The sequence below is a fragment of the Stenella coeruleoalba genome (genome assembly GCF_951394435.1).
Source record: "Stenella coeruleoalba genome assembly, chromosome: 10".
In the NCBI taxonomy this organism is placed as follows: domain Eukaryota; kingdom Metazoa; phylum Chordata; class Mammalia; order Artiodactyla; family Delphinidae; genus Stenella; species Stenella coeruleoalba.
Genome location: NC_137156.1, coordinates 73,324,222 through 73,349,924, shown reverse-complemented (window position 1 = coordinate 73,349,924; position 25,703 = coordinate 73,324,222). Strand labels below are relative to the sequence as shown.

Below are 25,703 nucleotides of genomic sequence, written 5' to 3'. Positions count from 1 at the left end.
TCTTTGTTTTTTTATCTATTCAGCTGCTCTGTATCTTTTTACTGGGGAGTTTAACCTATTTACATTTAAACTATCTATTGATAGGAAAGAATTCACTATTGCTATTTTAAAAACTATTCTCTGTTTATCTTGTAGTTCTTTTGTCCCTCTTTTCTCTCTTGCTGTCTTCCTTTGTGTTTTGTTTTTTTTATATTGATAGGATTTGATTCCTCTTTTTCTTTTGTGTAACTTCTATAAGTATTTTCTTTGTTGTTACCAAGGAGCTTACATATATTATCTTAAAACAGGGTACTTTAAGCTGATAACAACTTAATTCATTTATATGTAAGAACTCTCCACTTTTATCCCTCCTTTCCCCACATTGTAGGCTATTGATGTCACAATTAACATTTATTTATAGTATGTATCCATTAACATAATTTAGTTATAGTTGTTTTTAATACTTTTGTCCTTTAGCTTTTTTTTTTTTTTCGGTACGTGGGCCTCTCACTGTTGTGGCCTCTCCCATTGCGGAGCACAAGCTCCGGACGCGCAAGCTCAGCGGCCGTGGCTCACGGGCCCAGCCGCTCCGCGGCATGTGGGATCTTCCCAGACCAGGACACGAACCCGTGTCCCCTGCATTGTCAGGCGGACTCTCAACCACTGCGCCACCAGGGAAGCCCTGTCGTTTAGCTTTTATAATTGAATTAAAAGTGATTTACACAGCACCATTATAGCAATATCCACCTTTGGTTTTTATTTTATTTTAGTTAGTTAGTTATTTTTGTCTGTGTTGGGTCTTCATTGCTGTTTGCGGGCTTTCTCTAGTTGCGATGTGGGGACTACTCTTCGTTGTGGTGCACAGGCTTCCCATTGTGGTGGCTTCTCTTGTTGCAGAGCACTGGCTCTAGGCGCATGGGCTTCAGTACTTGTGGCACATGGGCTCAGTAGTTGTGGCTTGTGGGCTCTAGAGCACAGGCTCAGTAGTTGTGGCACATGGGCTTAGTTGCTCCACGGCATGTGGGATCTTCCCAGACCAGGGCTCAAACCCATGTCCCCTGCATTGGCAGGTGGATTCTTAACCACTGCACCACCAGAGAAGTCCCCACCACCCTGTGGTTTTATATTGCTGAAGTTACATCCGAATAACCCAGAGGTAAAATTTATTCCAGCTATACTCTTTGGATTAAAACTACTGTAACTAAAGATTTAAAAATTCCATATTTTAAAATTATTTTAGGGAATTCCCTGGCAGTCTAGTGGCTAGGACTTGGCTCTTTCACTGCCAGGGCCTGGCTTCAGTCCCTGGTCAGGGAACTAAGATTCCACAAGCCAAGTGCCCCCCCGCCAAAAAAATAAATAAATAATAAAAGGATTTAAATATGTACCTTTAAAAACTCACATATACATATAGTATTTTGTGAGAAAACTTTACGTATTGTGTTAGTTTCCTGGGGCTGTTGTAACAAATTACTACACACTTGGTGACTTAAAGCAACAGAAATTTATCCTGTCACAGTTCTGGGGCCAGAAGTCTGAAATCAAGGTGTTGGCAAGAATGTGTTTCCTCTGGTAGCACTAAGGGAGACTCTTTCCTTATCTCTTCCAGCTTCTTTTGGCTCCAGCCTTTTTTTGACTTGTGCCTGCATAACTCTAGTCTTTTTCTTCATGTTCACATGGCCTTCTACTCTGTGTGTCTCTCCACCATGTGACTTTTATAAGGATTTATGACTTTGAATTTAGGGCCCACCAGATAATCCAGAATGATCTCCTCATCTTGAGACTTTAACTTAATTACATCTTCAAAGACCCTTTTTCCAAGTAAGATCACCTTTGTGGCTTCCTGGGATTAGGATGGGGATATATCTTTTTGGGGACCACCACATAATAGAGAAGGGAAAAGAGTATTCAGTAGATTTTCATCCTAAAATACTATTTTGGAGATAGGAAAAATACCCTGCATAAAATAAAAGACAATTTCACTTTATGAAGATTCTGTACAACGTCTTATAGAAAAAATATACAAATAATCATTTTTCAGTTTTTAAAATTTTAAAGCTAATACTATACGTTGTAAAAAAATACAAAATAGGGGCCTCCCTGGTGGCGCAATGGTTGAGAGTCCGCCTGCTGATGCAGGGGACGTGGGTTTGTGCCCCGGTCCGGGAGGATCCCACGTGCTGTGGAGTGGCTGGGCCCGTGGGCCATGGCCGTTGGGCCTGCACGTTCGGAGCCTGTGCTCCGCAGCGGTGAGAGGCCCGCGTACTGCAAAAAAATAAATAAAATAAACTTCATCTTTCTGATAATGAGTGATAGATTTTCTTTTCATAATTCATTCCCATATTTTCCATAGCCAGTTAGTCCCCAGCACCTATTGGTTTTTCCCTCATTGCTAACTTTCGTATCTGTCTTCTCCTCTCCATCGCAGTTCCTCTGACCAACCCCCATAATAGCTTCAGTTTTGACTTTCATCATTTCCTACCTGAATCAATACAATAGAGCTACTCTGGTCCAGTCTACATCCTGCTACCAGAATGAGGATTCCAAAACACAAATTCATTCCATTTACTCCCCTACTTAAAACCCTCCATTGGAACCCTCTTCGTCTTAGCATGACATCCTTAACATAGCTTATAAAGCCTTTCAGGATCTGACCCCGGTTTGCTTCTCAGGTTTTATTTCTTGCCATTCCTCTCTCACACCCTCTTTTCACATCCTACAGAATCCCTTTGATACTCTGTGTCCACTCACATCTCCATGTCTGTATATATGTTGTTTCCCCTGCCTTGAACATTATTCCCTTCTGCACCTGGTTAACTCACACTTCCCTTCCAAATTCATCTCAGCTATTCCTTCATCTGGGAAATCTTCCTTGATTATTCCTCTCCTATTTCCCTCCTTGTCTTCCTACCTGGGTCTGGGCTAATTGTTTATCCCAAGTATTCTAGTAGCCTCCCACTACCTTGGGACTTACTCTGTCATGTCATTATTATACCATATTATTTTAGTCTATTTAATTTCAATATCAGTTCTTTTCAGAGATCATGTGTTTTATTTTCATATCTCCTAGCTTGGTATATAGGTATACTGTATTTTTGATAAATGTTTGTTGAATAAACAGATGAATAAATGGGTGTTATAAACGTCATTTCTACTATCTCTAGAGCATTGTTTATTCTCTTACTAGTTTTCATTTCTCAAAGAATTCAGAATAAGAATATGTTTTGCACAACTGTGTAATGTAATATGCTAGACTAAAATATTTGAGAGATTTTTATCATGCCTACAATTTAAATTCCTTAAGTTTAAATTTTATAAAGACCTTAGGAAAACTACATTTTTAAAATGAAATGTTTATTTTCTTTTATTATGTAAATAAGATGAAAGTAAAGTATCTTATTCTTTTCACTTTGAAGGAACTGATTCCTACAAGCGATAGCAATGTAGTTGTATCTCTCACACGCCTCTTTGAAGTACTCCTCTGTAACGTGGTAGAAAACGATCCTACCAGCAAGCACATTCGTGTTTGGATTATGGTTGGTTTTATACTTATTGTGTTTTTTAACTATGGAATAAAATATGCCTCTGGCAAACTTGTGTTGAGAAAGACATTACAAGACCTAGAGCTGTTTTTTGGTGAGAACCAAAAGAATACCTGAAGACATTAAAGTTGCCCTGACCTGGTATTCTGATTTAAAAAACGATTTAGAGAAAGTAAAATATGTCAGAATGAATCAAGACACCCTATTACTTATGAAAGATCATAATTTGATAAACAATAAGGTGACAATATTAAACCAATATAGACTTCAGGTGAATTGATCTTGTCTAAATGTTAAGCTAGAGTGTAGGCTACAACAAACTGGCTACAAAAGACTAGGAGCAGGCATCCAACCAGCTGGGTGGAGCATTGCAGGCAGAATTCATAGAGGATATATGTAGGAAGGAGTCAGTGGTCCAGGTTAGTTAATGTCTAGAGATCAGAGAATAGCAGAGAATAAGGCTCTCAGGGAGCCAAAGGAAAGAGGTGTTCTGTACTCTTCCCTGGTCTATGCTACTTTCCTATCCACCACCTTATTCTCAAATGCCTCGATCTCTTTCAATCTATCTTCTCTTCTACTCTGTGATAATAGCAGTTCCCTCCCACGGTTTTCCCTTCACTTTGTTGCCACAGAAAATTTTCTCTTAAAATATTTTTGATAGATTTTTCTAACTAGATAAGGCATGTACCTAGAGCAAAAGACAAAAGTAAGTTTTCTACCCATACCAGTTCCCCAGCCACCCTCAAGGCAACCACTATTACCAGTGCCTCATGTAGCCTGCTAGAGATATTTGATGCATATCCTCTTCTATATGTATACATATTTTATACATGTTAGCATACTATACATACTGATTTGCATCTTTTCTCACAATATATTTTGGAGATCTTTCCATATCAGTATTGGGTTACCTTTTTTTTTTTTTTTTAATAGCTACATGTATTCCAGTGTATGTAGCATATTCCAATTAAGCTGACTTCTATTGAAGAACATTTGGGTTGCTTCAGATATTTTGCTACCACAAACAGTGTTGCAGTAAATATTCTTGTACATATATCGTTTTGTCCAGTGGGAATATATTTGAAGATAAACTCCTAAAAGAGAAATTCCTAGGTCATTTGGCATGAGAATTTTAATTTAGATATATAGTGCCAGAGGAATGATTTGTTACGTGACTTAGATGTGCTCCATTCTACTTTATTTGTAAATCTGACCTTTTCCAAGTAGATTAATCAGAACTTAATGTACTATATTTTAGTTAATCTGTTAAAATTTCCTTTTAAATAGTTTAAATTAATTTTTCTTTTTAACCAACAGGCTTGCTTTATATTTTCTTTGATTTGGTCCATTGGAGGAAGTTGTGATACAGATGGTCGCATTGCTTTTGACAATTACATACGATTAGTCATATTGGGAAAAGATGAAAGCAACCCAATACCTGACTCTGTGGGTAAATGGGAATGCCACTTTGATGAAAAAGGCCTAGTCTATGACTACATGTATGAGGTATGATATAAAATGCTTGTTATGATAAGCTGTAAAACACAAAGTCTTAGATCAGCAGTCAAAAGTGGGTTCCCATCCTAGAGTTACTTTGACTCCTGTGGTTAGCATTTTAGTCCCTTCTCTTCAGTTTCTCCTCCTATAACTTGTGGACAGTATAGATAAACTTATTTTGAGAATATTTTATAATTTCAGATTTAAATTAAATCTATTTTCTCCAATTTAAAAAAGAATTCACAAGAAGATTCTTTAAAACAGTAAGCATTTGCATAATTATATGATTCATGAAAATTTTACTTCACAGAGCCATAAGATCTGGATAGAGACTTATTACAATTTTACCTAAACCTAGAAACACAACTGACTAGCACAGCCAGGACTTGTACCCAGCTCTCCTGATTGCCAGTGCAGAAATCTTTCCCTAAAACCATGTTAACACAGAATTTTAAGAATATGACCAGAAAGAGAGTTTCATCCTCATTAGTCACAGTGGGAAGTGAATAGAATAACCTCTAAAACTAAAAAATCAAGAAGTGATAACACAAGCATATTCTTTAAGAATTGAAGGTAAATATCAAAATATCCAGCTTAAAGAGGCAAAGGTAGTTGCTGTTAGGAGAAAAGAGTAGGAAACTGCTGTTTTTCCTTAACTGTGTAAACTTTTGACTCTAAAATAGTGCATAAATAACTTTGATAAAAATAAAAGCTAAAACCTAAGAAATTAAGAATATGAATTACTGAAGAAACACTCACCCAAACTTGCAAAATTACCGTCACCCAGACACAAACCATATACATATACAACTTGCCAGAAAATATTTAAAGATTCTTAGATGCCAGCCATAGGACTGGAGTCCAAGAGACCGCCCTCTTTGCCAGGTGCTAACTCTTTTGTTGATTGATGGTGAGAGGCTTTAGGATCTCCAGGGAAGGGCAGGACAACTTGGAGAGGAAGATATCTGTGTGGGGGAGGGTGGATTCCCTAATCAGGATCACTTAGGGTATCAAGACAGCAGCTATTTAGCCCCTGGTTCAGAAGAACTTCAATAATGTAACAATCAGTCCAGCCATTCCAATATGTCCTGGCTGAATATCAGCCTGGATCAATATGCCAAAGAGAATAATTTTAGAGAAACAAATATGAGTTTATTTGATATTTTATTTCTAGTTAGATTATTACCCATTTACTTTAAAATATGAAAACATTAAGCCAAAGTCCTGTCAATTGTAACTTCAGCCACATCAGAGTGGCTCTCAGATAAATTCTTGATATATGCACAAGGACATCTTGAAGGCAGCCTGGAAAGATTAGAGTGTTAAGAGGACAGGGACTTCCCTGGTGGCACAGTGGTTAAGAATGCACCTGCCAATGTAAGGGACACGAGTTAGATCCCTGGTCTGGGAAGATCCCACAGGCCGCGGAGCAACTAAGCCCATGTGCCACAACTACTGTGCCTGCACTCTAGAGCCCGCAAGCCACAACTACTGAGCGTGCGAGCCACAACTACTGAGCCCATGCACCGCAACTATTGAAGCCCGCGTGCCTAGAGCCCATGCTCCACAACAAGAGAAGCCACTGTATTTCACAATAAAAAGGAGGAAAAGGCTGTAAAGTTTTTAAAAGCAAATATGATAACTGTGCTAAAAAGAGCCTTTTAGATAGCAAGTGCATGGTTATAATACTTTAAAATTTATGTTCTCTTATAGTTGAAAAACCGAGGTCGCTGGATCCACTGGAATGAATTAATTAAAAGTACTAATTTAGGAGATAAATGTGTCAAGATTCAAGATATCATAGTCCCTACAATGGATACAATTAGATATACATTTCTAATGGATTTGAGTATTACCTATGCAAAGTAAGAAACTCTATTATAAACATGCATTTTAAATATTATAGTACCTTTCTAATAGGATCATAGGATTTTAAAAATAATTTTTTTATTTTTATTTATTTTTGGCTGTGTAGGGTCTTTGTTGCTGCACACGGGCTTTCTCTAGTTGCGGCGAGTGGGGGCTACTCTTTGTTGTGATGTGCGGGCTTCTCATTGCAGTGGCTTCTCTTGTTGCGGAGCACGGGCTCTAGGTGCACGGGCTTCAGTAGTTGTGGCACGCAGGCTCAGTCGTTGTGGCTTGCGGTGTCTAGAGAGCAGGCTCAGTAGTTGTGGTGCACGGGCTTAGTTGCTCCATGGCAAGTGGGATCTTCCCAGACCAGGGCTCGAACCCGTGTCCCCTGAATTGGCAGGCAGATTCTTAATCACTGTGCCACCAGGGAAGCCCAGGATCATAGGATTTTTGAAGTGAACTTTGAGGTCATCCATTTTCAGATAACTAGGACCCTGAGGGACTAATTGACATTTCCATAGTGACATCTGTTACTAGTGGTAAACCTGAAATCCAGGTTTCCTATTGCCCACTTCAAAGTCTTTACCATCATACTTTGTTGCCTCATAAGCCATCTTTTATTTCTTTTATTTGTAATAGCAGATTAAAAGTCAGTTACAGTGTTACTGTTAAAAAGGTATGCATTCTACTCACAGGTTCATTGTACTCCTGAGGGATAAGACTAACCATGATCCACATTTTCCCGTTTGGCATTTTTGAGATCTGTCCTATGCTAGTTCTTCATAACTTAAGATGAACATAAAAGACTCAGACTTAAATAAGAAGAGCACATCAAAAAAGATGAAAAGCCTAGCACGTACCATAGACATATCCATACCAATTTTCTTAATAACACTTTTATAGTTATTTTTCTTTGAAACACTAGCCATAATTTATCATTAATATTATTTAAACTGGGGCTTCCCTGGTGGTGCAGTGGTTAAGAATCCGCCTGCCAATGCAGGGGACATGGGTTCAAGCCCTGGTCTGGGAAGATCCCATATGCCACGGAGCAACTAAGCCCATGTGCCCCAATTACTGAGCCTGCGCTCTAGAGCCTGTCAGCCACAACTACTGAGCCTGTGGGCCACAAGTACTGAAGCCCACGCACCTAGAGCCCGTGCTCCACAACAGGAGAAGCCATGGCAATGAGAAGCCCACGCACCACAACGAAGAGTAGCCCCCGCTCGCCACACCTAGAGAAAGCCTGCACACAGCAATGAAGACCCAATGCAGCCAAAAGTAAAAAAATAAATAAATAAAATTATTAAAAAAATATTATTTAAACTGGACAAGCTTACATTATATGCATGAATGTCATGGTTTATTGTTTTTGATGAAGAACCTGTTTCTGCGTGAATTTTGTGACAGTTTTATCCTGTTTATTAAAAAAAAAAGAAAAATAGCTTATGAGGGAACATTATTTTATCCCTATTTTGTACCCATAGTTGCATTTTTGCATTTAGAGGCTAATATTAAAAACTTCATTAAGCAAGGAGAGTACTTGTCAATGCTGGGGAATTCCTGGTACAGGAATTCTCTTGTTCCATGAACCATTTGTCAGAATAATGCTTTTGAATGAATAAGTACAAACATAGGATTATAAAGCAAACCACATATTAAAATATATTTATTAAAATATTGAACAAATTTGAGCTATAGTAGTAATAATGTGCTTTTTATTAACACATTAAATAATAAGATCCAGCAGTGAGTCTGATGATGATCATAATTTTGAAGAAGCAATGGGCATAAGTGATATTTTTGAGATATCTCTAACAATTGTAATATTTAGTATAATATCTGTGATTTCTATTGATGACAAATATTAACAATATTATTATTGATAATAAAGTACACAGGTACTATATTATAAATTGCTCCATTTTAGTTAAGGGTAGTGAAAGTAAAGGTATAAACTCTATGTCATCTAAGTTCACAAACTCTCAATATTGTCTAAGAATTTCTTCAGTTTGATCCATGGACCTCAAGTTAAGAACAGTGTTTATTTAGTAAAATTATTTTAATAAATAGTTTTCCATAACGTGTTACTCAGACTGGAAAGCGTAGATGAATTCTCAGGCATCACTGTAGTTCTAAATGATCTTTTTTTGTTTATAGTATTAATTTTATGTTTCTACTTCAATGATAATTTTAAAAATTAATATTATCATTATTTGGGTCATATAGATGACTCTTTATACCTGATTACTGCTGCTCAGTTTTAGTGCCAGCCTTTGTGTTTGTCTTTATGTAGCATGTGATGCCAAGTTGTCAATTGAAGTGACAGTATTTAATTTTTAATTCAGTATGTCTCAAACTGGGATTCTCCAGGGTTCTGTGAACATAAACTCTTAGGATTTTTTTTTTCCCTTTAAAATTAGTTCAGACCACTCAAAAATGAGAAACCCTGCTTTTGAAGCCCTTGGAATAGGGAATTCCTTAGAGTTTGCTTTTAGACAAGTATTTTCAGTTAGTAACACTGACTTGATTCAAAAATGCTATTAATGGGCATATATAACCGTTACCTTTAGAATTCATTGTTATTTAGTTTCTCACAAAAACTTTGTGCTGTTGAGATAACTGCGAAACACTTTCAACCTCTCTTATTGTCATCATCCTATTAGTCTATTCCACACAGCACCCTCTTGCCTGTATCTCTAACTAAAAAGTACAAATACATCACTTTTCTGAGGAGACAAACTTTGGCTTTTTTTTTTTTTTTCTGAAAAGTTAAGCATGTTACTACTCGTTTTATGAGTGTTTTTACATATAGCAATGTTACATTTGTTCAAATAATAGTTTGTTACTATTTAAATTTCAGTAAGTAAGCAAAACGGTGCCAATTGTTACTTTCACCGGTCTTTTATGAAATTACAATGATAAATTGAAATGTGAGTTTTTGGATGAAGTTGATTTGATTACTATTTAGGTTTTCAACTAAATCCACCCTCCTCTAATTGAAATGTATTCTGACTTTTTCTCCTTTTGAACGATATGTTCACTGTTTCATTAAGGCCGCTACTTTTTGTGGGTCCAACGGGTACAGGAAAATCAGTGTATGTGAAGAATAAGCTGATGAATCACTTGGAAAAGGACCTGTACTTTCCTTTTTATGTTAATTTCTCCGCACGGACCAGTGCCAATCAGGTTCAGGTTAGTTAAAAGCCAGAAACATGGGTCTATAGTTATTAATTTTTTTGCCTTTTTGATTAGCATTTAAAACTGTATTTTAAATGAGCAGCTGTGTAAATCCTCTATGAATTTAAATAAAACTTCAAATTTTCTTTTTGGCATTACAAGTAAGTTTTAAGGACAAAAGTTCAAGAGAACATTTTTGCATTAATACTGAATTGTTGAGCTTTGTCATCATTTTTTTCAAGCCCAAGAAGCAACAATTGATTTCTTAACTGGAGAAGTAAAGGAGAAGGGAGGGAGGGTGGAAGAGAGAGAGGGAAGGAGAGAGAGAAGGAGACAAGGGGAGAGAGAGAGAGAGAGAAAACTTGTTCTTTCGAGACTCTCCTAGATGGTCCCCTAGGGGTATTTGCTGCCTACTGAAGTTCTGTCAGTGAAAGATCTTTCAAACCATATACTGTTTATTGTATGACCTTCTGTGACAGGAAACTGTGCATCCCACCCTTTACCCCCAGAGGTACCAAGATGAAAGTACTGCATGAGATCTTTTCTAATCACCATTTTTATCATCCATTCCTAAATTTATATCTGTCCATTCTCTCCTGATCTATGGCGCTCATTTTCGTTGTTTTAAGCCAGTAGAATTCCCTAATTTCAAAATACTACAGATTTAGATTAGTGCTTTTAGATATTAAGTTAAAGTTAATAGATATGTTGGGGTATCCAATATAGAAAATATTTTTTGTGTGTGTGTGCATATGTGTGTATACAATATAAATATATAAATAGGTGTAACAATTGGTTACATATAAACATGTAACAATTCTGAGCACATAGAAGGATTTCAATATATGCTCTTTGAATGATGTTGAATATGAAGTTTGGTATAACCCTAAAATGAATAAATATAAATGAATAAACATGCACATAGTGTTGCTTGGCATTATTTCCTTACATAATTAGACTGTTAAATTTCTTTTTTTTTTTCTGGTGTTAAGTATGGCTTTAAATATACTACTATTTCTTTTTTATATTTTAGAACATTATCATGGCTAGGCTGGATAAAAGACGCAAAGGAGTTTTTGGACCACCTATGGGAAAGAAGTGCATAATTTTTATAGATGACATGAATATGCCTGCATTGGAGAAATATGGAGCTCAACCTCCTATTGAATTATTACGACAGTTTTTTGACTGTGGGAATTGGTAACTATTTAATTAAAGTCTTAAGTAGCCATGCTGAAGTTATTTCTTGTTCTCTTTTTCTATTTTAATTTCTCACATCAAAATAATACATTTTCTCAAATTACTTATGGAAGAAAATGGTTGCTCAGATTTTCCTATAAAGAAAATTTTAGAAGACTTTTCTATACCTTTTTATACCATGGAAGAATAATCCAGTATTAATTTTTGTCCTTTTTATCTACTACTTTCAATTATTAAATATAATTTACAAATTACATCTTTTACCATCAACCAGCACTGAGAATTTGTGGGTAGTCTCCAACCTAAGTAACCGTAATCAGCACCCTATGTTTCTACCATTTTAAAATTCTTTATATTATCTATAACTATTTGGGACTACTGTATCCTTGGGATGGCTTGGTTTTGACAGCAATTTCGTAGATAACTCTTCCATTCCTCCCACCCTATTTTATGATGACATGGTTAGTTTCCAACAAATAAGACATTGTATCTTTTAGTTCGGATTAATAATTCTTCATTTCCTCCTGTTAAAATACTTTCCTAATCCCTAATATGCCATGATTTTTATGTCAAGGCAAGGGTAACCTAACTGTGAAGCTAAGTCATATTTTGGGATTATATTTTTGTTGTTGTTATTGCATGCCCTTGGAATCCTGCCTCCAGGAGATAACCACTGTTAATAGTTTATTCCCTATTCTTCCAAGGTTTTTTTCTATATAAATATATTTTTATTAAAAAAAGACCCATATTACATATAATGTTTTTGCAACTTATTTGCACTTAAATATTTATCGATATTATTTGTCTGTCTCATTCATTTTGTTCCCTTTTAGTACTGTTTAGTTTTGTGGATCTTGCTATAATTTACTTAACCAGTTCCTTATTGACAGTTACTAGAGTTGTTGCCAAAAATCAAGTCATATTTTCATACTTTCTATGGTACTTTTAGACTAAGAACTGGCTATATAGATTTCTTCCATAACCACCCCCCTTTTTTGCAAGAACTTCAATATTAAAGGACTTTATGACCTGTTGGAAATAAGCAGCTTTTCACTTTGAGTGGTTCCAGCTAAACTGAGTCATTTGTATACCCCTTCTGATTAAAACTTCTTTGAAGCTTTGTTATTCCCTAATGGGTCTCTTTTTATATAACAAAATTGTGTATAGGTTCTATTTATACATTCTTTTGTGCTCCAAAGATAAGATTTGAGATGAGAAAAAGAAATCAGGACTTAGCTGTAAGTAGAATAAGTGTATAGTTTATTGTTCAAACCAGAACATTTCTGAGAGAAAAAGGGGAGTGTTAATAGTTACTACAGGACAGGCACAAACAACAATTGTCCTAGGCAAAGTGGGACATATTGTCATTTACCTGTAACCATTCACAAAAAAGATTGATCTCTCATCCATACTTCTGGATTTGGAGTGTGAAGAGGCAAAGGAGAGTCAAATTGGAAAGAACTGAAAAAAAGAAAGGCAAGAGCAAGAGGAAGGGGACCTTCTAGATACTCAGAATCTGGGCAACAGAATCAGTGTCACTGAAAGGAGAAATAGAGTGCTGCTTTAAAACAAGTTTTCTCTGCAGATTGGTGGTTGCCTGAGGTGGGGGATAGGGGGAGCAAAATAGGTGAAGAGGGTCAAAAGATACAAATTACCAGTTATAAAATGAGTAAGTCAGGGGCTGTAATGTACATCATGGTGACTATAGTTAATAATACTGTATCGCATATTTGAAAGTAGCTAGGAGGGTGAATCTTAAAAGTTATCACAAGAAAAAAAATTTTGTAACTATGTATGGTGACAAATGTTAACTGGACTTATTGTGGTGATCATTTTACAATTTGGACAAATATCAAATCATTACGGTGTACACGGACACTAATATAATGTTATGTCAGTTATACCTCAATTTAAAAAAAAAGAAATAAAAATTATAGAAATCCTTAAAAAAAAACTTCTCTCTTACTCCAAGCATTATCTAATCTTCCTCCATTTAAAGAAGCTAAAATCAGATTAATTTTCTAAGGAGATCTACTTTTCAATCCATCTTGTTGGCTTTATAACTGATCGTTTTGGAATTTTTATGTGCTTTCAAGGTATGACCTTAAGGACACAAGTAAAATCACGTTGGTTGACATAGAACTGATTGCTGCCATGGGCCCTCCAGGTGGTGGAAGAAATCCAGTCACTCCCCGTTTTATTAGACATTTCAACATCTGCACTATTAATACTTTTAGTGATGAAACCATGGTCCGAATCTTCTCATCAATTGTAGCATTCTACCTTAGGACTCGAGAATTTCCTCCAGAGTACTTTTTAGTTGGGAACCAAATTGTCAATGGGACTATGGAGGTGAGCAAAGAATGCAATAGAGTGTTTTAGTACTACATATATCCTTATTTGATCCTTCCTTTTTGTTTTTTTTAACTTTTTTCCCTTAGCCACTTTAGTCTTCAGTGTCAGAGAAGCTGTTAGGAAGGCTTGAGAACAGGAAGATCATAGGCTTTGAAATTGGGGAATCTAACTGCGTTTGAGTCTTGACTGCTATTTCCTAGCTATCTGGCCTTGAGCAAGTAACTTGACCTTCCAGAAACTTACTTTTTAATCACTAAAATGGGAGATAATACCTATTTCACAAGGTTATTATAAGGAAATCATCCAGAACCAATATCTGCCATACTGTGGGTGTTTCCCTAATTGTTGGGTCCCTACTCTAGTATTTACTAATTTTCCCTTCTCTCTCTTCGTTCCCATTCTTCATGTTGCATCAAAAAAAAAAAAAAAAAGAAACTTAAGAAGCTTATGAATACATTATTTTTGCCAGACCACATAACTTAGGAGTAGCAGTGAAAAAAAAAAAAAAAGAGAATACAAGGGTGGGACTAGAAAACAAGATTGCCCATATGGCCAAAGAGCAGCCCTTAACTTATTCAGGGTGTGTTACCTGCTTCTGCTCAGAGGCCAGAGCCAGCCTCATCGGTGATGGTAAAAGGGAAAAAAATGTATCTAAGGTAATTTAGTGATAATCTCATTGAACTAAGCTTTCTGGATCCTTGATACAGTGGGGTTCACTTTGGCATCACTGCAACCAGAAGCAAAAAGCTCCCTAGAGTCATTCCATCAGTTTCCAAGAGCACTGTATCTTTCTAAAGTTCTTCTGCCCCTGTTCTGGTGGAAAATTGGGTTGTTAAAATAGAGAAACTATGAGCAAAGAGATAGTACATTATTATAATTTCTGTACTTATACAGAAAAGTTCTTCTATTTATAAAATATGGTAGTTATATTTCAGGCATCTCCTGGAAAGAGAGGGGAGTTGGTTAGGCAAAAGAGGATACAGAAAGGATCCTCTTTTTTTTCTGTCTTTGATGTATTGTAGACCTACCATGTGTGGAGATTAGGGGAGATGAATTAGAGAACATATATAAATAAAAAATAATTTCATTTGGATTTTTTTTCAGGCTATATTATAAAAGGTTTAATTTACCTTTCTTAAAGAGGATGTTAAACTTCATTTGGTGAATTCAGCATGTAGTAAAAATATACTTCATTTTGATATTATAGCCAATTAAGATAGGAGGAGGAGAGGGGAGAGAGAAAACAAGAGAGAGAAGGGAAGGGAGAGAACACGTTGATTTGTTTTGAAGTCAGTGGTGGTCAAAGAAAATTGTTTCATCATCCTCTTCATTTCGAACGCTTCAGAATGAGTTATCTGATTTCACTTTCTACTAAAGTTTTTGTTAACTATTTAATCCCAGGTCATTCGCCTTTAAATGGAACAACCATAATTACTGGGAAATAAAAGCATTGTCACTTCTTGAGCTTGGATGGAATCAGATAATAATAAGTTCCCTCAACTTTGTAATGCCTGGTTGAGTGCTATAAACCAAAAGAAATAGATATATGCTATATTAGACTCAGTACTATACAATTTTCCAAGTCAATATGATCTGATAGGATAAATAAAATATTTTATATAATATACTGTCTTTTACAGTATATTACATTGTTGTTGGCTTTGTATTATTGACTTTGCTGATTATAAGCATTTTATTTTTGCTTTGTTGCTTTTTTCATATTCAGATATATAAACAATCCATGGAAAATCTTTTGCCCACTCCCACAAAATCTCATTACACTTTCAACTTGCGGGATTTTTCACGTGTCATCCGGGGCTGCTTGCTCATTGAAAGAGATGCCGTGCAGAACAAGCACACTATGATCCGTCTGTTTGTGCATGAGGTTCTCCGAGTGTTTTATGATCGTCTCATTAATGATAATGACCGATGCTGGCTGTTCACTTTAACCAAAAATGTTATAAGAGACCATTTTAAAGAATCATTTGATAGTATCTTTTCACATTTGAGGAAAGGGAATGCACCAGTGAGTATATTTAGTGATTAAAAATATATTAAGTTAAAACAATCCAATAGCATGAATTATTACAATCAACTTATCTTTGAAAGAATACTATTACTTCTTTTTTTTTTTAACATCTTTATTGGAGTATAATTGCTTTACAATGGTGTGTTAGTTTCTGCTTTATAACAAACTATTATTTCTTAATGATCATATTCTTTTAACTTTCCTCATAGATAGGTATTTATATTGAGAAGATTTGCTTTCAGAGGAATTATGTGTATAACATAGAAGTTATATGATAGGGATTGAATGATATAATAGATATAAGGTGCTTAATATGGTGACCATCCCTTAGTAATGACTCACAAAAATGGGAGTTGCTCAGAATGACTTTTCCTGCCCCTGGGGGCAAAAAGCTTATATGATAGAAAAAACTGTTTTCTTTTTACTTCCTAAGGATATAATATAATTTCAGGTGTTAATTTTACAAGTATATTATTTACTATCCTAATATTTAAAAGAATTATCTAATTGATAATCATCCCATAACATAGATAAAACAAAATTTTGTGTAACATTTTCTTAAATTTATTTTAGAAAAAAATTTTAAACTTTCTTAAATTTATTTCAGAAAAATTTTTGTTTTCAAATTATTTTAGAAAAAATTTTAATATAATTTGTTGATTTCCATTTTATAGGTAACTGAAGAGGACTTAAGAAATCTCATGTTTGGTGACTATATGAATCCTGACTTTGAAGGAGATGACAGAGTTTATATTGAAATTCCAAATATTCATGATTTTAGTGACATCGTGGAGCAATGCTTAGATGAGTATAATCAAACTCACAAAACAAGAATGAATCTTGTCATTTTTAGGTACCTATATTTGGTATTGATGATTAAAATTACTGTTTATAAAATTTTATTGTGAAATATTTAAAATGTACAAAAAGATAAAACTATGATGAACAACCTTGTACCCATCACCCAGCTTGAGACATAAAATACTAAACACAATATTGTAAATCAAATATACTTTGATTTAAAAAAAAAGGGCATAAAATACTAGCAATTTATTTGAAGTCCCTTGTGTAGCCAGCCCTCCCTCACTGCATCCCTATTGTACCTTACGGGGATAAAAAGAAACTCATGTGTTTCTTTGTGTGTGTTCCTAAACATATATGCAATCTTATTTTGCATGTCGCATACTGTGCACATTCCTCTGCAAGTTGGTTTATTCTAGATTGTTTGTGAAATTCACAGAAGATGAATTATTACTCCTGTATTGCACTGCATTGTATAATTTTAACAGAATGTAGTCATTCTTCTGAGATAGACTTCTAGGTAATTTCTAGTTTATGTAATTAAAAAAATGGTTTGAACATTCATGTCTCCTTAGTTACATGTGTAAGAACTTCTCTAGGCTATATTCTTAGAAATGGAATTATTGTGTCATGGTATGTAAGCATCTTCTACTTTACTAAGTTTTGCCAAAGTATCTTCAAAAATAATTATTGTTTTTAAGAGCTTCCATTGTTTCTCACCCTTCACAACACTTAGGATAGCCAGACTTGGTAAGTTTTGTCAGTCGAAGGAGAGTAGAATGGTATCTGACTGTGACTTTAGTTTTTTTGTTGTTTTTTTTTTAACATCTTTATTGGAGTATAACTGCTTTACAATGGTATGTTAGTTTCTGCTTTATAACAAAGTGGATCAGTTTATATCCCTGTATCTCATCCCTCTTGCGTCTCCCTCCCTCCCACCCTCCCTATCCCACCCCTCTAGGTGGTCACAAAGCACCGAGCTGATCTCCCTGTGCTATGCAGCTGCTTCCCACTAGCTATCTATTTTACATTTGATAGTGTATATATGTCCATGCCACTCTCTCACTTTGTCCCATCTTACCCTTCCCCCTCCCCATATCCTCAAGTCCGTTCTCTAGTAGGTCTGCGTCTTTATTCCTGTCTTGCCGCTAGGTTCTTCATGACCATTTTTTTGTTTGTTTTTTAGATTCCATGTATATGTGTTAGCATACGGTATTTGTTTTTCTCTTTCTGACTTACTTCACTCTGTATGACAGACTCTGGGTTCATCCACCTCACTACAAATAACTCAATTTCATTTCTTTTTATGGCTGAGTAATATTCCATTGTATATATGTGCCACATATTCTGTATCCATTCATCTGTTGATGGACACTTAGGTTGCTTCTATATCCTGGCTATCGTAAATAGAGCTGCAATGAATGTTGTAGTACATGACACTTCTTGAATTATGGTTTTCTCAGGGTATATGCCCAGTAGTGGGATTGCTGGGTTGTATGGTAGTTCTATTTTGAGTTTTTTAAGGAACCTCCGTACTGTTCTCCATAGTAGCTGTATCAATTTACATTCCCACCAACAGTGCAAGAGGGTTCCCTTTTCTCAACGCCCTCTCCAGCATTTATTGTTTGTAGATTTTTTTTTTTTTTTTTTTTTTTTTTGCGGTACGCGGGTCTCTCACTGCTGTGGCCTCTCCCGTTGTGGAGCACAGGCTCCGGACGCGCAGGCCCAGCGGCCATGGCCCACGGGCCCAGCCGCTCCGCGGCATGTGGGATCCTCCCAGACCGGGGCACGAACCCGCATCCCCTGCATCGGCAGGCGGACTCTCAACCACTGCGCCACCAGGGAAGCCCTGTTTGTAGATTTTTTGATGATGACCATTCTGACCAGTGTGAGATGATATCTCCTTGCAGTTTTGATTTGCATTTCTCTAATGATTAATGATGTTGAGCATTCTTTCATGTGTTTGTTGGCAATCTGTATATCTTCTTTGGAGAAATGTCTATTTAGGTCTTCTGCCCATTTTTGGATTGGGTTGTTTGTTTTTTTGATATTGAGCTGCATGTGCTGCTTGTAAATTTTGGAGATTAATCCTTTGTCAGTTGCTTCATTTGCAAATATTTTCTCCCATTCTGAGGGTTCGTCTTGTTCATGTTTTCCTTTGCTGTGCAAAAGCTTTGAAGTTTCATTAGGTCCCATTTTTTTATTTTTGTTTTTATTTCCATTTCTCTAGGAGGTGGGTCAAAAATAATCTTGCTGTGATTTATGTCATAGAGTGTTCTGCCTATGTTTTCCTCTAAGAGTTTGATAGTTTCTGGCCTTACATTTAGGTCTTTAATCCATTTTGAGCTTATTTTTGTGTATGGTGTTAGGGAGTGATCTAATCTCATTCTTTTACATGTAGCTGTCCAGTTTTCCCAGCACCATTTATTGAAGAGACTGTCTTTTCTCCACTGTATATTTTTGCCTCCTTTATCAAAGATAAGGTGACCATACATGCATGGGTTTATCTCTGGGCTTTCTATCCTGTTCCATTGATCTATATTTCTGTTTTTGTGCCAGTACCATACTGTCTTGATTACTGTAGCTTTGTAGTATAGTCTGAAGTCCAGGAGCCTGTTTCCTCCAGCTCCATTTTTCTGTCTCAAGATTGCTTTGGCTATTCCAGATCTTTTGTGTTTCCATGCAAATTGTGAAATTTTTTGTTCTAGTTCTGTGAAAAATGTCAGTGGTAGTTTGATAGGGATTGCATGGAATCTGTAGATTGCTTTGGGTAGTATAGTCATTTTCACAATGTTAATTCTTCCAATCCAAGAACATGGTATATCTCTCCATCTATTTGTATCTTCTTTAATTTCTTTCATCAGTGTCTTATAATTTTCTGCATACAGGTCTTTTGTCTCCTTATGTAGGTTTATTCCTAGATATTTTATTCTTTTTGTTGCAATGGTAAATGGGAGTGTTTTCTTGATTTCACTTTCAGATTTTTCATCATTAGTGTATAGGAATGCAAGAGATTTCTGTGCATTAATTTTGTATCCTGCTACTTTACCAAATACATTGATTAGCTCTAGTAGTTTTCTGGTAGCATCTTTTGGATTCTCTATGTATAGTATCATGTCATCTGCAAATAGTGACAGCTTTACTTCTTCTTTTCCAATTTGGATTCCTTTTATTTCTCTTTTTCTCTGATTGCTGTGGCTAAAACTTCCAAAACTATGTTGAGTAATAGTGGTGAGAGTGGGCAACCTTGTCTTGTTCCTGATCTTAGTGGAAATGGTTTCAGTTTTTCATCATTGAGAACGATGTTGGCTGTGGGTTTGTCATATATGGCCTTTATTATGTTGAGGTAAGTTCCCTCTATGCCTACTTTGTGACTTTAGTTTTAATTCCCCTAATTACTAGTGAGGCTACGTTTCCTGAATTTACTATTTTGTATATAACTGATTTTCTATTTCTCACATAGAAATCCCAGTATTAAAAGATTGAATAAATTTTGGGGGTTTTTTGTTTTGTTTTGTTATTAGCCAAACTGTGTGGCTTGTGGGATCTTAGTTCCCCAACGAGGGATTGAACCTGGGCCCTTGTGAAAGCCCAGAGTCCTAAACGCTGGACCACCAGGGAATTCCCAAAGAAATGTTTTTAATAAAAGCAATAATATACTCCCAGTGTAAATGATTACCATTACATTTTATTTTTATAATTTGTATAGTACCTTTCCTGAATTTGTACCTCAAATAGTTTTCCTTTACATCAAATGATCCAATTGCAACTGCCTTTGAAAAATCATGCTTTTTGATGATTACCTCTTTAAAATTGGGATAGTAATATATGGGGCAGCAAGGTCCATTTTTCTAGGAAAGCAAAATGATACTTATGTGTAAATATACATTTATATTCATATTTTCAAGTATAATAATATCAATATTTCATAGGTATGTATTGGAACATTTATCACGAATATGTCGAATTCTAAAGCAGTCTGGTGGAAATGCTTTGCTTGTTGGACTTGGAGGAAGTGGTCGTCAATCTTTAACTCGTCTGGCTACATCCATGGCAAAAATGCAAATTTTCCAACCAGAAATTTCTAAGAGCTATGGTATGAATGAATGGAGAGAGGACCTGAAGGTAAAATTGTGAGCAAATCTAGTGTCTAAAATAATATCAGTGCATTATTTTTTTAACATCTTTATTGGAGTATAATTGCTTTACAGTGGTGTGTTAGTTTCTGCTGTATAACAAAGTGAATCAGCTATACATATACATATATCCCCATATCCCCTCCTTCTTGCATCTCCCTTCCACCCTCCTTATCCCACCCCTCTAGGTCATCGCAAAACACTGAGCTGATCTCCCTGTGCTATGTGGCTGCTTCCCACTAGCTGTTTATTTTACATTTGGTAGTGTATATATGTCCATGCCACTCTCTCACTTCGTCCCAGCTTACCCTTCCCCCACCCTGTGTCCTCAAGTCCATTCTCTACGTCTGCGTCTTTATTCCTGTCCTGCCCCTAGGTTCTTCAGAACCATTTTTTTTTTTAGATTCTACATATATGTGTTACAATGCATTATTTTATCTGTAAAGAGAGAGCCAACCTGTATAGCTGTGTGCTAAATACACTGGTGATGATGATAATAATATTATCCCTAGAGCAGTTACTGTGTGTGCTGAGCACTGTTTTAAGTTCTTTATATACATGCTGTCACTCTATAGGTATGACAGTTCAATGCAGCAGGTATGGTTGTCTCTGTGTTTTACTGATGAGGAAACTGAAGTTGAGAGAAGGTATGCACAGCAGAGCAGGATTTATGACTTAAGTCTTATCCACTGCTGTTACCATGGCTGCTGCTGATTTTACCTTTATTCTAGTTCAGAGAGGCCTTATTTCAGGTAAATGTATGTTTTCCAGTAGACTTAAATATGAACCTCAATGAGGATGATGATGTCATTAATGTTGTCAAATCTTAATAGTTTCTTTGGAGCTGTGTTGCTGTTCCAGTAACAAATAGAATAGTGGAGTGCATACTTGGGGCTTCATCCTCATGTGCCTAGGGCTCTGCAGGCCCCAGAAGAGAGATGACCTAAAGTGGAAAAAAATAAGAGAGACATTACTGGACTTTTTAAACTTTCTCTGACCCTGACATACTAAAATTCTACATCCGAAAAGTTAGTGTAGAGAACTGGTCTTTATATCTTCGATCTTAGATGGACAGAGATTCTTTCTGTTTTCAAATCCATCTCAGTCCCTGAAGTAAGACTCTGAATCAATGAGTATGTCTAAGGGGTGGGCAAACTGGCCAGTTGGAGTCTCCCACCAAAAGGGTGGGAGAAATGGAGGCCCAGATTGAGAGCCCCACCAAAATGGAAGAGGTACTACTCTAAATTTGAGATGTTATCAAAAGAAAGGAAAGCAAAACCAACAGATTTCCACCAGATTCTGGTTATAAGTACATTTTTATTTTAAGGTTCTATTAAGGAATGTGGGCATGAGGGGCCAGAAGACAGTCTTTCTAATCACGGACACTCAGATTAAAGAGGAAGCTTTTCTAGAGGATATCGACAGTGTGCTCAATACTGGAGAAGTACCTAATATTTTTGCAGCAGATGAAAAACAAGAAGTGATGGAGGTAAGTGCTTTTTAGGGAGTGCTGCTCCTAACATGTCTTGAAGCTTTTCTGCTCTTCAGGATAAATATATCTTGTGCAGAGGATTTTGGTGATTGAAAAATTAATGTATATTATTTTAATACTTTTTTGGTGAATTTTAAACAGCTTCGATAGTTAGACAGAGTTTTAATTCATTTTTTCCATAATGATGACAGTGTGTTTCATCCATTTGATCTTATTTAGCATGTTTTCTGAGTGATTAGAGATTTAAAATCATATCTTAGGGTTACAGTGATATGAGAAAATATAGCTTTAAAACACTACTTGATTAGCTTTTATGGTTTACCACTGGTTAGTAAAATTTTCAAATTTTAACAAAACTACTTGTATTAATTCTGATGTATCTGAGAGTCATGCTTTGTGATTTAATTGACAAAAAAATACATTTTTGAAGCACCCACTACTTCAGATGTCCTGACCTTTGACCCCCATTTCTAAGATCTTCCCATAGAAGAGTTCAGCTAGTAATTTCCCCTTTCATGTACCGTAAATACTTTTACCCACAGATTTTATCACTCACACCAGGATGCTTCATTCCAGCCTCTAGTGATAGCATGTGGAGTAAAATGGTTTCACCCTGGTTGTTCAAGCACCCTGCTTTGTTTGTCTATGGAATGAAACTGTTATATACACAAAACAGTTCCTCCTACACAGCGTTGTTGTGAGTTCTGAGGATCAAGTGAAATAAGGCACTTATGGAATGTAAGGCACTTATGGAATGTCAGGCGCTTAGAAAGCCCTCAGTAAATCTGATACATTACCAGTTCATGGCCTGGCGTGGCTAAGGCTGCTAAAGAATCGTAATTCTCCTAATTTATAGGATAAATTCATCCCCCACACTCCTACCCAAGGAATAGGACACCTTGGGGAGTGGGATTTTCTAAGCTTTGCAAGGCTTTTCTGCTCACTGTAGCTATTGTTTACCTTTTCTTCTCATCACTTTGCTACAAAACTTTTCCATTGCTTCACTCTTTTATGGTATGACCCAACAGTAGCCTTAAGAACTTCTTTCCTTCATATTCCACCCTAGGAACACCGTATCAGTTTTTCCACAAGGAAATAGTCATGGTCAGAACTCAGGGGTACCAAAATGCATTCCTGTTTTTGCTTGCTTTATACTAATTTTTAAAAATATAAAAGGTAATTAAAAGAAGTTATATTAATTTCTTTACATACCCTGCATCCCACTTTGAAGACCACTTTGCTTATTTCATCCATCTGGCAAACATTTTACTGTAAACCTCACTTCCTATAACTGACCTGTGTAGCTTGGCCCTGGTACTGCCTAGAGGGCACCTCTTATAGACTCAGCACATCTCTCTGACGTCAACATCAGCGTTCTAGACTCAGAACCTCTGAGTTCTAGAAACCTCTGTTTCCTGACTACCTTTTCCAGTGTTCCATTTGCACTCCTTGCAGAATTAAATTATTGCAGTATTTTTCTCAGTATAGCAGTGACTTATTTACCACATTTAGTGATATTTTCTCAGTTCCCTTTTAAAATTGTGATTCATCTTTGAAATAATTCATCATTCTTTCTTTTAAACTCTGCTTTCTCTGGACTGCTATGAAATTTCATTCAGTTTGTTTCCTATCTCCCTAATTATTCCTTCAGTAACTAGTCTTTTTCTTGCTCCCCAGAATCAGTTGTGCTCCCAAAGTGTGTGTGTGTGTGTGTGTGTGTGTGTGGGTGCGTGTGCGTGTGGATATTACTCCCTACTTCTACTCTAGAAGCATTAACCAATATTTCTGTGTAAATAACCCCTATATTTATATCACCATCCTGGCCCTTTCATGAACTCTTGTTCTACAGTTACAACCATGTATTACCTTTCTCTCTCTGAATGTCCCCCTGTTAACTCAGAGTTAATGCAGGTAGACCACCTGAACATAATTTCATAGATTGACACTGATCATAATAGTCGTAATTTGAGAATTACTGTCAGAATGAATATACAGAGTTGACTTACCGTTTCCCATAGATATAGCTATCATATATCTATAGTAGAGAATTCTTTTAGAAATAAATTCATTGTTATAACATTGGAAATTGTATGATCATTGTGACCACTCCCTAAATTTGCTATTGAAAAAATTTTAAATCTATTTATAAGATAATTTATTGACTATGAAACCTTTTCTGCTTTGAACAAGGAGAAAGGTAGGATATAAAAAGCTGAAAGGTACTTACCTGTGTGGAAAGAACTATTTTAAGTATTCACATGTAATGGCTTTTTGATTCCTCAACAATCCTTTGATATAGGTACTCTTTTCCTCATTTTACAGATGAGGAAACTAAGGTACAGAGAGGTTAAGTAACTTGCCTTCAGGTCACATAGGTAATCAGCTGCAAGCGGGGATTTGAATTCAAGAAGTCTGGTTCTAGAGCCATTATTCCTAACCACATGTAAGATGCCTTTCTCATATAGAGATATACAAGGGAAGAAAATTAAAAGTGACCTATAATCTCATTACCAAACAACTCTATTAACATTTCAAAAAATACAAATATTATAAGAATAAAATTAGATAATTCAAACAGCATAAGAACGTCCAAAATGGAAAAAAAAATGATATAAACCAAGAAGAATGTCCAAGATAAAATATAAAGGCCTCTCTCTCACTCTCCCTTAAGTCCATCTCACCCAAAGTAACCACTATTAATAGTTCTTTGTGATTGCTTCCATAAAAAAGTGTGTATGTGCTCACACATATGCACCTATATATTTTTTAATTTAACAAAAAGGATCATATTATACATACTGTTGCACAGTTTGTTCTTGCATTTATTTTATCTTGCTGATCTTGCCATAGCACATGTTGATGCATCTCATTATTTTTAACAGTTGTATAAAATTACAATATATGGATGTTTAATAATGTTTTTATTTTTTATTATTTTTAAAATATTTATTTATTTATTTGGCTGTACCGGGTCTTAGTTGCGGCACACAGGATCTCAGTTGTGGCATCAGGCTCTAGTTCCCTGACCAGGGATCGAACCCAGGCCCTCTGAGTTGGGAGCATGGAGTCTTAACCAGTGGACCACCAGGGAAGTCCCTATAATGTTTTTAACTGGACACTTTAGTTGTTTATATTTTTTCCTCCTAAAAACAATGTTGAATTATAGTCCCACACATATATCTTGGTGAACTTTTGTATTTTTATAAGTTAAATTTTTGTCAGATATTTGTTTTTAAATTATAGAATTACGGAATTGAAAGTAGTCTTCTAAGTGCAAGCTATGACAAAACCATTATTTTGATACAAAAGCAAAAATTTAAAGATATTTATAAGGGGAGTAATAAAAATTCTTAATATTCCAATATCTAGTAATCTTATCAGCACACCTGTTTTTATTTATGAGGTTTTTTCTGGTATTCCCTAGGGTGTTCATCCTGTGGCTCAGGCTGGCAATAAACACGATGAATTCAGTCCCTTAGCGCTGTTTGCTTTCTTTGTGAATCGCTGCAAGGATAATCTTCATGTTGTAGTGGCCTTTAGTCCCATTGGAGATGCCTTTCGAAATTACTTGAGGCAGTTCCCATCCCTCATCAATTGCTGTACCATTGACTGGTTTCAGGTTTGTAATTTGGGGGGGAAGG

The 25,703-nt window shown here is 35.9% G+C and overlaps 1 protein-coding gene across 1 annotated transcript in view; it reads left to right on the top strand.

The window, feature by feature from the left end:
• The window catches only part of DNAH12 (dynein axonemal heavy chain 12), a gene marked incomplete at its 3' end in the record, with an annotated part of 229,017 nt that overhangs the window by 138,982 nt on the left and 64,332 nt on the right, over window positions 1-25,703 (top strand). Inside the window, exons 36-46 of the mRNA XM_079935786.1 lie at window positions 3,396-3,515; window positions 4,839-5,027; window positions 6,732-6,883; window positions 9,926-10,064; window positions 11,083-11,249; window positions 13,346-13,601; window positions 15,331-15,630; window positions 16,308-16,486; window positions 20,367-20,559; window positions 21,898-22,059; window positions 25,487-25,681. Coding sequence (XP_079791912.1) covers window positions 3,396-3,515; window positions 4,839-5,027; window positions 6,732-6,883; window positions 9,926-10,064; window positions 11,083-11,249; window positions 13,346-13,601; window positions 15,331-15,630; window positions 16,308-16,486; window positions 20,367-20,559; window positions 21,898-22,059; window positions 25,487-25,681 — 2,052 coding nt within the window. The remainder of the gene's footprint in view (window positions 1-3,395; window positions 3,516-4,838; window positions 5,028-6,731; window positions 6,884-9,925; window positions 10,065-11,082; window positions 11,250-13,345; window positions 13,602-15,330; window positions 15,631-16,307; window positions 16,487-20,366; window positions 20,560-21,897; window positions 22,060-25,486; window positions 25,682-25,703) is intronic.